A 12642-nucleotide genomic window follows, 5' to 3' on the forward strand; every position below is an offset into this window, starting at 1 on the left:
AAATAGAAGACTTATTATAGAGAAATTGTATATCATAACTTCCAAAATTAAAAATGGTATCCGCAAAAGGTCAGAGTCCAAGAAGAATTATCACTTTTTTAGAACAAAGTGATATAGTTTCATAACTCTATGTTACAATTTTGCGATTACATATCGCATTTAGCCAATGGAGTGTCTGGTGAAAAAGTGTACGATGTTTGTGACCTTCATTTAGGAATGACTTATTTAACGGCAACTTAGCGTAATGTTATCACCATGTCACTAAAGCTACGGTATAGTCACCTGTGTGAGGACTGTACTTATGGTGTATACCTACACTAATGTCATTATGTATCCTAAGTTTGTAAGTTGGTGGAATTGAATTCAACTAGAATAATATCGCTAGTTTTTATTTAGTTTCCTTTATTAAATAAATGGGATTAAAATCACACGTTACATGATTTTACAAATTTAAAATCACATGAATCTGATTGTTTTGATTTAGATTGTTGATTTGAAATTTCTATCATTATTCATACGTAATGTGGTATATACATATAGCTTTGTAATTCCTACATTAGCAGTGTGTGTTGAGACTTTGACTTAAATTTGAGACATAATTTGACGACTGTTAAAACAAGATGTTTACAGTAAAAGCTATTGTTTCTGTTTTTGTTTGTTTTGATGTGTTTTTTTTTTATTTTTCCTGTAATTTACATTTAGTTTAATATTGGTCCGTGTAAATTATAAATCAGGCAAATAGACCAAGCATCTCTGTAATCGACTCTAAGTGTTCATGTCAATAAAAAAAAAACCAGCAGAAATGTTTGTTTTGTTATCAGTTCATATTAGGTTACCACATCTGAAGTAAGTATACCACATCTGAAGTAAGGTTACCACATCTAAAGTAAGGTTACCACATCTGAAGTAAGGTTACCACATCTAAAGTAAGTATACCACATCTGAAGTAAGGTTACCACATCTAAAGTAAGGTAACCACATCTGAAGTAAGGTTACCACATTTACAGTAAGGTTACCACATCTGAAGTAAGGTTACCACATCTAAAGTAAGGTTACCACATCTGAAGTACTGAAGTAAGGTTACCACATCTGAAGTAAGGTTACCACATCTGAAGTAAGGTTACCACATCTAAAGTAAGGTTACCACATCTAAAGTAAGGTTACCACATCTAAAGTAAGGTTACCACATCTAAAGTAAGGTTACCACATCTGAAGTCTGAAGTAAGGTTACCACATCTGAAGTAAGGTTACCACATCTAAAGTAAGGTTACCACATCTAAAGTAAGGTTACCACATCTGAAGTAAGGTTACCACATCTGAAGTAAGGTTACCACATCTGAAGTAAGGTTACCACATCTGAAGTAAGGTTACCACATCTAAAGTAAGGTTACCACATCTAAAGTAAGGTTACCACATCACCACATCTGAAGTAAGGTTACCACATCTAAAGTAAGGTTACCACATCTAAAGTAAGGTTACCACATCTGAAGTAAGGTTACCACATCTGAAGTAAGGTTACCACATCTAAAGTAAGGTTACCACATCTAAAGTAAGGTTACCACATCTGAAGTAAGGTTACCACATCTGAAGTAAGGTTACCACATCACCACATTTAAAGTAAGGTTACCACATCTGAAGTAAGGTTACCACATCTGAAGTAAGGTTACCACATCTAAAGTAAGGTTACCACATCTGAAGTAAGGTTACCACATTACCACATCTGAAGTAAGGTTACCACATCTAAAGTAAGGTTACCACATCTGAAGTAAGGTTACCACATCTAAAGTAAGGTTACCACATCTAAAGTAAGGTTACCACATCTGAAGTAAGGTTACCACATCTGAAGTAAGGTTACCACATCTAAAGTAAGGTTACCACATCTGAAGTAAGGTTACCACATCTGAAGTAAGGTTACCACATCTGAAGTAAGGTTACCACATCTGAAGTAAGGTTACCACATCTGAAGTAAGGTTACCACATCTAAAGTAAGGTTACCACATCTAAAGTAAGGTTACCACATCTGAAGTAAGGTTACCACATCTGAAGTAAGGTTACCACATCTGAAGTAAGGTTACCACATCTGAAGTAAGGTTACCACATCTGAAGTAAGGTTACCACATCTGAAGTAAGGTTACCACATCTGAAGTAAGGTTACCACATCTAAAGTAAGATTACCACATCTGAAGTAAGTAAGGTTACCACATCTTAAGTAAGGTTACCACATCTGAAGTAAGGTTACCACATCTAAAGTAAGGTTACCACATCTGAAGTAAGGTTACCACATCTGAAGTAAGGTTACCACATCTGAAGTAAGGTTACCACATCTGAAGTAAGGTTACCACATCTGAAGTAAGGTTACCACATCTGAAGTAAGGTTACCACATCTAAAGTAAGGTTACCACATCTGAAGTAAGGTTACCACATCTGAAGTAAGGTTACCACATCTGAAGTAAGGTTACCACATCTGAAGTAAGGTTACCACATCTGAAGTAAGGTTACCACATCTGAAGTAAGGTTACCACATCTAAAGTAAGGTTACCACATCTGAAGTAAGGTTACCACATCTGAAGTAAGGTTACCACATCTGAAGTAAGGTTACCACATCTTAAGTAAGGTTACCACATCTGAAGTAAGGTTACCACATCTGAAGTAAGGTTACCACATCTGAAGTAAGGTTACCACATCTGAAGTAAGGTTACCACATCTGAAGTAAGGTTACCACATCTGAAGTAAGGTTACCACATCTGAGGTAAGGATACCACATCTGAAGTAAGGTTACCACATCTGAAGTAAGGTTACCACATCTGAAGTAAGGTTACCACATCTGAAGTAAGGTTACCACATCTGAAGTAAGGTTACCACATCTGAAGTAAGGTTACCACATCTGAAGTAAGGTTACCACATCTGAAGTAAGGTTACCACATCTGAAGTAAGGTTACCACATCTGAAGTAAGGTTACCACATCTGAAGTAAGGTCACCACATCTGAAGTAAGGTAACCACATCTGAAGTAAGGTTACCACATCTGAAGTAAGGTTACCACATCTGAAGTAAGGTTACCACATCTGAAGTCTGAAGTAAGGTTACCACATCTGAAGTAAGGTTACCACATCTGAAGTAAGGTTACCACATCTGAAGTAAGGTTACCACATCTGAAGTAAGGTTACCACATCTAAAGTAAGGTTACCACATCACCACATTCTGAATTAAGGTTACCACATCTGAAGTAAGGTTACCACATCTGAAGTAAGGATACCACATCTGAAGTAAGGTTACCACATCTGAAGTAAGGTTACCACATCTGAAGTCTGAAGTAAGGTTACCACATCTGAAGTAAGGTTACCACATCTGAGGTAAGGATACCACATCTGAAGTAAGGTTACCACATCTGAAGTAAGGTTACCACATCTGAAGTCTGAAGTAAGGTTACCACATCTGAAGTAAGGTTACCACATCTAAAGTAAGCTTACCACATCTTAAGTCTGAAGTAAGGTTACCACATCTGAAGTAAGCTTACCACATCTGAAGTAAGGTTACCACATCTGAAGTAAGGTTACCACATCTGAAGTAAGGTTACCACATCTGAAGTAAGGTTACCACATCTGAAGTAAGGTTACCACATCTGAAGTAAGGTTACCACATCTGAAGTAAGGTTACCACATCTAAAGTAAGGTTACCACATCTGAAGTAAGGATACCACATCTGAAGTAAGGTTACCACATCTGAAGTAAGGTTACCACATCTGAAGTCTGAAGTAAGGTTACCACATCTAAAGTAAGGTTACGTAAGGTTACCACATCTAAAGTAAGGTCACCACATCTAAAGTAAGGTTACCACATCTGAAGTCTGAAGTAAGGTTACCACATCTGAAGTAAGAATACCACATCTGAAGTAAGGTTACCACATCTAAAGTAAGGTTACCACATCACCACATCTGAAGTAAGGTTACCACATCTGAAGTAAGGTCACCACATCTAAAGTAAGGTTACCACATCTGAAGTAAGGATACCACATCTGGGACTATATTGTATGGTGATTTTACACTCCTGAAGTGTGGTAGTTGTATGGAGACACTCTGTACTCCTGAAGTGTGACTATAGTTGTATGGTGATACTCTACACTCCTGAAGTGGAACTATAGTTGTATGGTGATACTCTACACTCCTGAAGTGTGGTTATAGTTGTATGGAGACACTCTGTACTTCTGAAGTGTGACTATAGTTGTATGGTGATACTCTACACTCCTGAAGTGGGACTATAGTTGTATGGTGATACTCTACACTCCTGAAGTGGGACTATATTTGTATGGAGACACTCTGTACTCCTGAAGTGTGACTATAGTTGTATGGTGATACTCTACACTCCTGAAGTGGGACTATAGTTGTATGAAGACACTCTGTACTCCTGAAGTGTGGCTGTATCTGTATTGTGATACTCTGTACTCCTGAAGTGGGACTATAGTTGTATGGAGACACTCTGTACTTCTGAAGTGTGGCTATAGTTGTATGGTGATACTCTACACTCCTGAAGTGGGACTATAGTTGTATGGAGATACTCTACACTCCTGAAGTGGGACTATAGTTGTATGGAGATACTCTACACTCCTGAAGTGGGACTATAGTTGTATGAAGACACTCTGTACTCCTGAAGTGTGACTATAGTTGTATGGTGATACTCTACACTCCTGAAGTGGAACTATAGTTGTATGGTGATACTCTACACTCCTGAAGTGGGACTATAGTTGTATGGTGATACTCTACACTCCTGAAGTGTGACTATAGTTGTATGGTGATACTCTACACTCCTGAAGTGTGGCTATAGTTGTATGGAGACACTCTGTACTCCTGAAGTGTGACTATAGTTGTATGGTGATACTCTACACTCCTGAAGTGGACTATAGTTGTATGGTGATACTCTACACTCCTGAAGTGTGGCTATAGTTGTATGGAGACACTCTGTACTCCTGAAGTGTGACTATAGTTGTATGGTGATACTCTACACTCCTGAAGTGGAACTATAGTTGTATGGTGATACTCTACACTCCTGAAGTGTGGCTATAGTTGTATGGAGACACTCTGTACTTCTGAAGTGTGACTATAGTTGTATGGTGATACTCTACACTCCTGAAGTGGGACTATAGTTGTATGGTGATACTCTACACTCCTGAAGTGTGGCTATAGTTGTATGGAGACACTCTGTACTCCTGAAGTGTGACTATAGTTGTATGGTGATACTCTACACTCCTGAAGTGGGACTATAGTTGTATGGTGATACTCTACACTCCTGAAGTGGGACTATAGTTGTATGGAGACACTCTGTACTTCTGAAGTGTGGCTATAGTTGTATGGTGATATTCTACACTCCTGAAGTGGGACTATATTTGTATGGAGACACTCTGTACTCCTGAAGAATGGTTATAGTTGTATGGAGACACTCTGTACTCCTGAAGTGTGACTATAGTTGTATGGTGATACTCTACACTCCTGAAGTGGGACTATAGTTGTATGATGATACTCTACACTCCTGAAGTGTGGCTATAGTTGTATGGAGACACTCTGTACTCCTGAAGTGTGACTATAGTTGTATGGTGATACTCTACACTCCTGAAGTGGGACTATAGTTGTATGGTGATATTCTACACTCCTGAAGTGTGGCTATAGTTGTATGGAGACACTCTGTACTCCTGAAGTGTGACTATAGTTGTATGGTGATACTCTACACTCCAGAAGTGGGACTATAGTTGTATGGTGATACTCTACACTCCTGAAGTGTTGCTATAGTTGTATGGAGACACTTCGTACTCCTGAAGTGTGACTATAGTTGTATGGTGATACTCTGTACTCCTGAAGTGTGGCAATAGTTGTATGACAATATTCCATACTCATTAAGTGGTAAAATTTATTTTTGATATAAAGTTTATATTTGGATATGTACTCTTTGCAAAAGATGAAATGGTTGGATGAATGATATAAAGATGTGAACTGTTTTGAGGGTATATTGTAAAAGACAAGCATATATTAGATGCATTTTGCTGAGGATTAGGGCATTGAAAGAGTTAACACTATAGCTGCTTAATGAAATATTCGATATCTAGATTGTCAGAGTGAAAAATCTTATAAGTATGTACGCCTTGCCTGGTCCTATTGATTCTATTGATATAAGATCAAAATCGAAATTTATCGTTCTACGTCAAAAACAAATTTAGTATTCAAAGGAACAAAGAAAATTCTGACATGTTAACAGAACCATAATTCAATCTCTGATCCCATAATAATAGAACAAGTATGAACAAAAGACAAAAGAACGATTTACACGGAGACGTCGGAAAAAGTACAAGAACAAAAAGATCAGGAGTTCCGGAAGAGTTAGTGTATTCTGCTTCATCAACGGCACCCGCCATGTTAAATTTCCTCAATCTAAGTAAGCAATGTATAGTTCTCAAATGAGAACAAGGTCGGAGAAGTCGGAAGCAGGCCTAGTCGTTTCGTCATAATCACCCCAGGTCTTATTGGTATACCTATGATAACTGACTGTGCCCCTTTGTTGGCTGACTTGTGTTTGTTTTCAGACAAGTCTGAATTTATCAAGGAGCTTACGCTTATCAAAACAGTCACAAAGACCTTGTAAAGTCATTCAGTTTCATTTTAATATATATTTAGGATGACGTCTTGTCTTTAAATAACAAGACATTTATTGACTACGTCTATCGCATGTACCTACCAGAATGGGATATCAAAGACACGAAAGACTCTTCTACATCAGCCGCTTATCCCGATCTTTTCCTTCAACGAAACCAACATGGACAACTTTTCACCAGACTGTATGATAAGCGTGATGATTCAGCCTGTGTCCCCTACCCACGGTGTTTACATACCGCAATTGATTCGATAGTCAAGAGCCTTTTTCCATTATCACGATTTTCGTGTAACAAGTTTTCAACTGTCGAACAAACTCATGGTTTCAAAAGATGCGGATAAGAGAAAACCATGGGAAAGCCATCATTATGATCTCATGGAGAAACAATCTGTTTCTGTGTGCAGTAAGAAACTGGACGTGTTTGATTCTCGTTAGTTTTCCTGTTGGTTCAAATGTTCCATATCTTGTTCTCATTTGAGAACGTGGCATTACGTTCTTGGATTGACCAATATTTACCTGGGGAGTGGCGTCGATGAAGCGGAAGATGCTTACTCTTCCGGAACACTTGGTCTTATTATCCTTGTACTTTTTCAGACGCCTCTGTGCAAATAAGTTTTTGTTTATAGTTCGCCCTATTTTTATTTAATTTAAGTTCGGATTATGATAATATTGACATTTTTGTATTATGTGTTCTCAACACTGCTTAAGTTGACCTTGGATAACGTAGCTGAAGATGTCGTCTCATGAATTTTGTATTCGAATTACAATGTTTGTAACATGTCGACATTATCTTGTTTCTTGTTATACATATTATGTATGGTATGTCGACATTATCTTGTTAGTTGTTATACATATTACGGTATTTCGACATTATCTTGTTATACATATCATGGTATGTCGACCTTATCTTGTTACTTTTTATATATATTACGGTATGTCGACATTAGTTTGTTATTTGTTATACGTATCACGGTATGTCGACATTATCTTGTTACCTGTTATACATATTACGGTATGTCGACATTATCTTGTTACTTTTTGTACATATCACGGTATTTCGACCTTATCTTGTTACTTTTTATACGTATCACGGTATGTCGACATTATCTTGTTACTTTTTATACATATCTCGGTATGTTGACATTAGTTTGTTACTTGTCATACGTATCACGGTATGTCGACATAATCTTGTTATTTGTTATACATATAACCGTTTGTCGACATTATCTTGTTACTTTTTGTACATATTACGGTATGTCGACATTATCTTCACACTTGTTATACATATTACGGTATGTCGACATTATCTTGTTACTTGTTATACATATCACGGTATGTCGACCTTATCTTGTTACTTGTTATACATATTACGGTATGTCGACATTATCTTGTTATACATATTACGGTATGTCGACATTATCTTGTTACTTGTTATACATATCACATTATGTCGACATTAGTTTGTTACTTGTTATACATATCACGGTATGTCGACATTAGTTTGTTACTATTTGTACATATTATGGTATTACGACACTTTCTTGTTACTTTTTATACATATTACGGTATGTCGACATTATCTAGTTACTTGTTATATATATTACGGTATGTCGACATTATCTTGTTATACATATTACGGTATGTCGACATTATCTTGTTACTTTTTATACATATTACGGTATGTCGACATTATCTTGTTATACATATTACGGTATGTCGACATCATATTGTTACTTTTTATACATATTACGGTATGTCGACATTATCTTGTTACTTTTTATACATATTACAGTATGTCGACATTATCGTCACACTTTCACGGAAGAAAGAGTCAACGTCAGCAATCTACACTTATTCATAGTTATAATGTTTCTGTTAGATAACAAACGTCACAAGTATTTAAGATGTTTTGATCATTTATATATATCGACCCTTAGCTTTTACTAATGACTAAATTAACTCTCTTTACCTGACATGTGTCTTTGACCTAGCCCCCATTACCGTCTCTCTAACTAATGTAACAGATGGAATACTGAGATGTTATATCACAGCAACTACAGACACATGCATTAAGTAATAGTCATGTGACATGCTCATATTTGTCTTTATCTTTATGTAAAGGAACATATAAAAATATTTACAGCAAACGAAAGATCCTTTTGTAAAAGGCTTCTGTGTGAGCAGGCAAACATATCATAATACGGAACATGTGCCATTCTGTGAAGGACTTGTGAATTTCCAGTGAAGTCATTTATCATATAGACAATGTTTCTGTCCAGAAAAGGCTTGTGGTTCTCCTTCAGTGTTTTACTTATATATACATCTATCGTGTGTGTGAATTCTACCAAACAAGACAATGACGCGATAGGAAATGCATTCGGAAGCCTGTTTAAAGGTATAACCGGGATTTTCTGTTTCGAGTAGTATAATGTTTTTCGAAAACTTTGAAAAGATGTGCATTATGAAATTTGATTCTTTCATACCATTATTTTTAATGTGGTTTGATTTAGATATATTTTAATAGCGTTGTGGGGATTCTTTATCTGCGATAATGTACGCGTATGTTTCCTGTTTCTGTATATCCTGGTTTTCTATCGTCATCTTTTGTCCCGGTGTGTTGACGTGGTAAAATCTTGGTGATTTTTTCAGTCGTATGGTCCTTTTTGTTATCTGTCAATGCTCCGATAGTTTGCTCTATGTCATCATGTATGGGTTGTCCCTGTTGTACTGTATGACCGATTATTTTCACGGGATGATGGTCAAGTTACATTAATAAAGTGTGAATTAACGAGACAATTGTATCTAAGATGTTCTTATCGGACCAGATCGTGAAATGTTCATTAAGAAATATATATAATTTTTAAAGAAAATCGTAAAAGCTTTCACCCGTGAAAATTACAAGTTGTACGATATATAGGTTAAGAAATACATTAGTATTACACACGTATAAAAGTTTATTTCTATAGTAGCTGCATGTTACCAGAGTAATTATCAGTATGTGTTATTGGTGTGTTATTCCGATCACCCTACACGCTGATGTGACGATGTTTATGTTTGTGTCATTCTAAATTTGACGTTGCCATGTTGTTTAAATGGTTCCTTTAGGAACACTCATACCATCCTGGTATTCTTGTGATTTTTCTTTAAGCAATACTCAACGTCGTAAGGTCACAATTCGAAGCAACAAAGGATTTTGTTCCTGGACTCGATACGGCTGGAGGATCCACAAATCTCACGACTCAGGTATGTTGTCTCATCTTACGTCATCAAAAGTTACCAAAACATTTGTAATCATGTTTAGCTAACAGATGGACCGGTGAGCTTACTCCATGGCGCAGCGTTCGTCGTCGGCGTATCTAAATTTTACTAAATGTCGCTACTTGTCATGAACGACAGAACAGATTGTAATCATAACTGGTATGATGCACTCTTCGCGGAAGAAGAACGAAGTTTGTATAAATATTGGTTTTCAGCCCCCAGTGGTGTGATGGACGGGTCCCGAAAGGGAAAGTTTTGCAAACTCCTACTCCTCCTGAATGAATGGATGAAAATTGCCCAAAACTGGTATGAAGCATTCCTGGATGAAGAGGAATCAATCTTGTATAACTGGTGGGTCTCGACCTCTTGGGGCTGCAAGGGCGGAGCTCAATATAGAAAATAATGCAGATTCTTCGAAATTCTACTCCTCTTGTAGCAATGATTTAATTTTGTGCAAATTTGGTCTGAAGTGCTCTTGAGTGAAGCGGAATAAGTTCTGTACAACCTGTGGATACTGGCCACCTGGAGCGGGAGGGGTTGGGCAAAACTGGAGAATTCTAAGTTCACAAAAATCCTCTTCCATTCAAGGATATTGTCCAAGTGTTGTCTGAAGCAATTTTCATGAATAGTGAATCTGACTTCAGTTTCAGCACAAGGCCAGGTAATTTTTGTTATCACCATTATTTATGTTTTTTCCTTTGATTACACAAACAGCGTATTACATACGTATAACTATTTAGCTGTGTTATTTACTTTTCTAGAATGCTGGAGTAAATGACATTGGGGATCAGACGAATCATGACACCAAGGTAAGTTGCAAATTTAATACTTAAGTAATGCCAAGAATAAGGAGGGGAAAAGGTCAAACGAGGAAAATTTGGGAAATAGACTGAACCTTAAAGACCTTATCAGAGCAATGATTGGGAAAGCCAAAATACTGGGACATGTTCACAATGCAGCCGAGTAGGTAACCAGCAAGCACTCTAAAGGATATTATATAAGGAATATATTTCCCAGGAGTATGAGTGATTCACCAAGGATTAGGAGCAGGTTGTCAACTGTTATCATGGCTCGGCACATCATGCTGATATGGAAAGTGACTTGCATTTCAACTTCAATAACTTTCAACTAATACTCATAATTATATATATATCTTTATATAGGTAATCATGAATATTAGTTGAGAGGGTTTGACTGTATGAATTTATTCAAATACAAAGTCTGCAATCTATCATAATGTTTTATGGAGAGAAAATACTATTTTTGTATAAGGCAAATTCATTAGTTGATTTTAATATATGCAGAAAAGTGGTATTAAGGGTATTATGTTTAGAAAATAATAATTAAATTGTGATTCTCTCCTGGCAGGTTGGCATGAAGGTAGACATGAAATCGAAGAAAATCTTTTTCAATGACGATGTTAAGCATTCTACAGAGAGTCCATCTATCGACGAGGAAGCTCTGTCGCCTCCAACAGTCATGGGAGATCATGGAACCACCGATGAATCCCAGGACAGTGCAACTAATGTGCCTGGTCCAGAATACCAGGAAAGTCATCAGGATCAAACCTCAGATCAGAGAACTGGGGACGAAAGTCAAATCGGTTCAACAACACAAAGCACACAGGATAACTACCAGTCATCAGATACTGGGGATGCCTTCGGGAATAGTAAAATTCCGGATGTTTCTTTCTCGGGTGGGAAATCTTTGTCATCAAGCGACGGTCTCCCAGGCCAGGTACATGGACCGGATAAGTGGCCATTCCAGCCTGATGTTAAAGACATGTTAGGAGTTCTTGGAAAGGAAATAACTGAACCAGTCGAAGTGTTTGGAGGAAAGCATGAAATAGATCAAGCAGGGTTTGTTCTTGCAAACAACATGACCGAAATTTCCATGCCAACGAATGAGTCGTCACCCAGCCACACAGCCGTGGAATCCACAGATTCACCAAATATCCAACAGCCAGGTCAGGAAGCGGAAAACGGAGCGCCGATTCAAGGGACTGGACAACCCAACACATTGTCAGATAACGTTGATAACACAGCGAAGGAGTCTGGAGGATTCGATGGCGAAAACCCATTACTGCATCTACAGGAATTACAAACAGGAGTCGAGGAAGAAGTATGGCCAATTGAGCAAAACGTGGGTGATATGATTCAGACTGTAGAGACAGAACTGGTTCAGCATGGAATGTCTTCTCCAGCTGGTAAGGGACAAGGACAAGGTCACGATTACATTGGTGGTCTGGAACCTAACGGTGGACCACTAACAGAATCTAATCTATCTGCTGACAAAGAAAACGTTGAAACAACTGAGCAGGCTAATGGTGATGATAGCGACGTAAAACTCGAGACAAAACCTCTTGTTGTCAGCGAAGGAAGTGATCTTGATCAGAACTCTCATAACACAGGAGGTACGAAAGGCACACAAAAGTCTGACGATTCCAATACTCTTCTGCGGTTAGTGAATACTATATAAACATGACACAATTAAGCAGACATCGATTGGGTCAACATCGAGAGACGATTAACCATGAATATTTCATAACGTTACACTGATATATGTAATCCTCCATTTTGTTAGATACAAATTTGCTCTCATAATGTTTTATGTTTTCTGTTTACATGTATGAACATGATATGTAAAGAAGATATGATTGAAAAAGGGACAATAAAATGTACAAAATCCATGTCTTTATCTATAGTGTTAAAGGAAGCTAATCAGTGCAGATATAAAATATATTTACTACC

General features: G+C 37.4%; 1 protein-coding gene across 1 annotated transcript; it reads left to right on the forward strand.

Moving 5' to 3' along the window:
* The first annotated feature begins 8899 nt into the window (after positions 1–8899).
* Positions 8900–12370, forward strand: LOC132548079 (uncharacterized). The gene is made up of 4 exons (XM_060211903.1): positions 8900–9029; positions 9783–9877; positions 10654–10701; positions 11261–12370. The coding sequence occupies exons 1-4, from the start codon at positions 8900–8902 to the stop codon at positions 12368–12370; spliced, it is 1383 nt and encodes a 460-aa protein (XP_060067886.1).
* The last annotated feature ends 272 nt before the right edge of the window (positions 12371–12642 follow it).

Source organism: Ylistrum balloti, unplaced genomic scaffold, assembly GCF_031769215.1.
Source record: "Ylistrum balloti isolate Yb309-2 unplaced genomic scaffold, AGI_CSIRO_Ybal_v1 Utg370000, whole genome shotgun sequence".
Classification (NCBI taxonomy): domain Eukaryota; kingdom Metazoa; phylum Mollusca; class Bivalvia; order Pectinida; family Pectinidae; genus Ylistrum; species Ylistrum balloti.

Excerpts from the sequence above, each read along its gene's own strand:
- LOC132548079 (XM_060211903.1), top strand. The coding sequence starts at position 8,900 with ATGTTTCTGTCCAGAAAAGGCTTGTGGTTCTCCTTCAGTGTTTTACTT. Across the intron at positions 9,030-9,782 it reads ATTCGGAAGCCTGTTTAAAG|CAATACTCAACGTCGTAAGG; the intron begins GTATAACCGGGA and ends TTTTTCTTTAAG. Across the intron at positions 9,878-10,653 it reads CCACAAATCTCACGACTCAG|AATGCTGGAGTAAATGACAT; the intron begins GTATGTTGTCTC and ends TTACTTTTCTAG.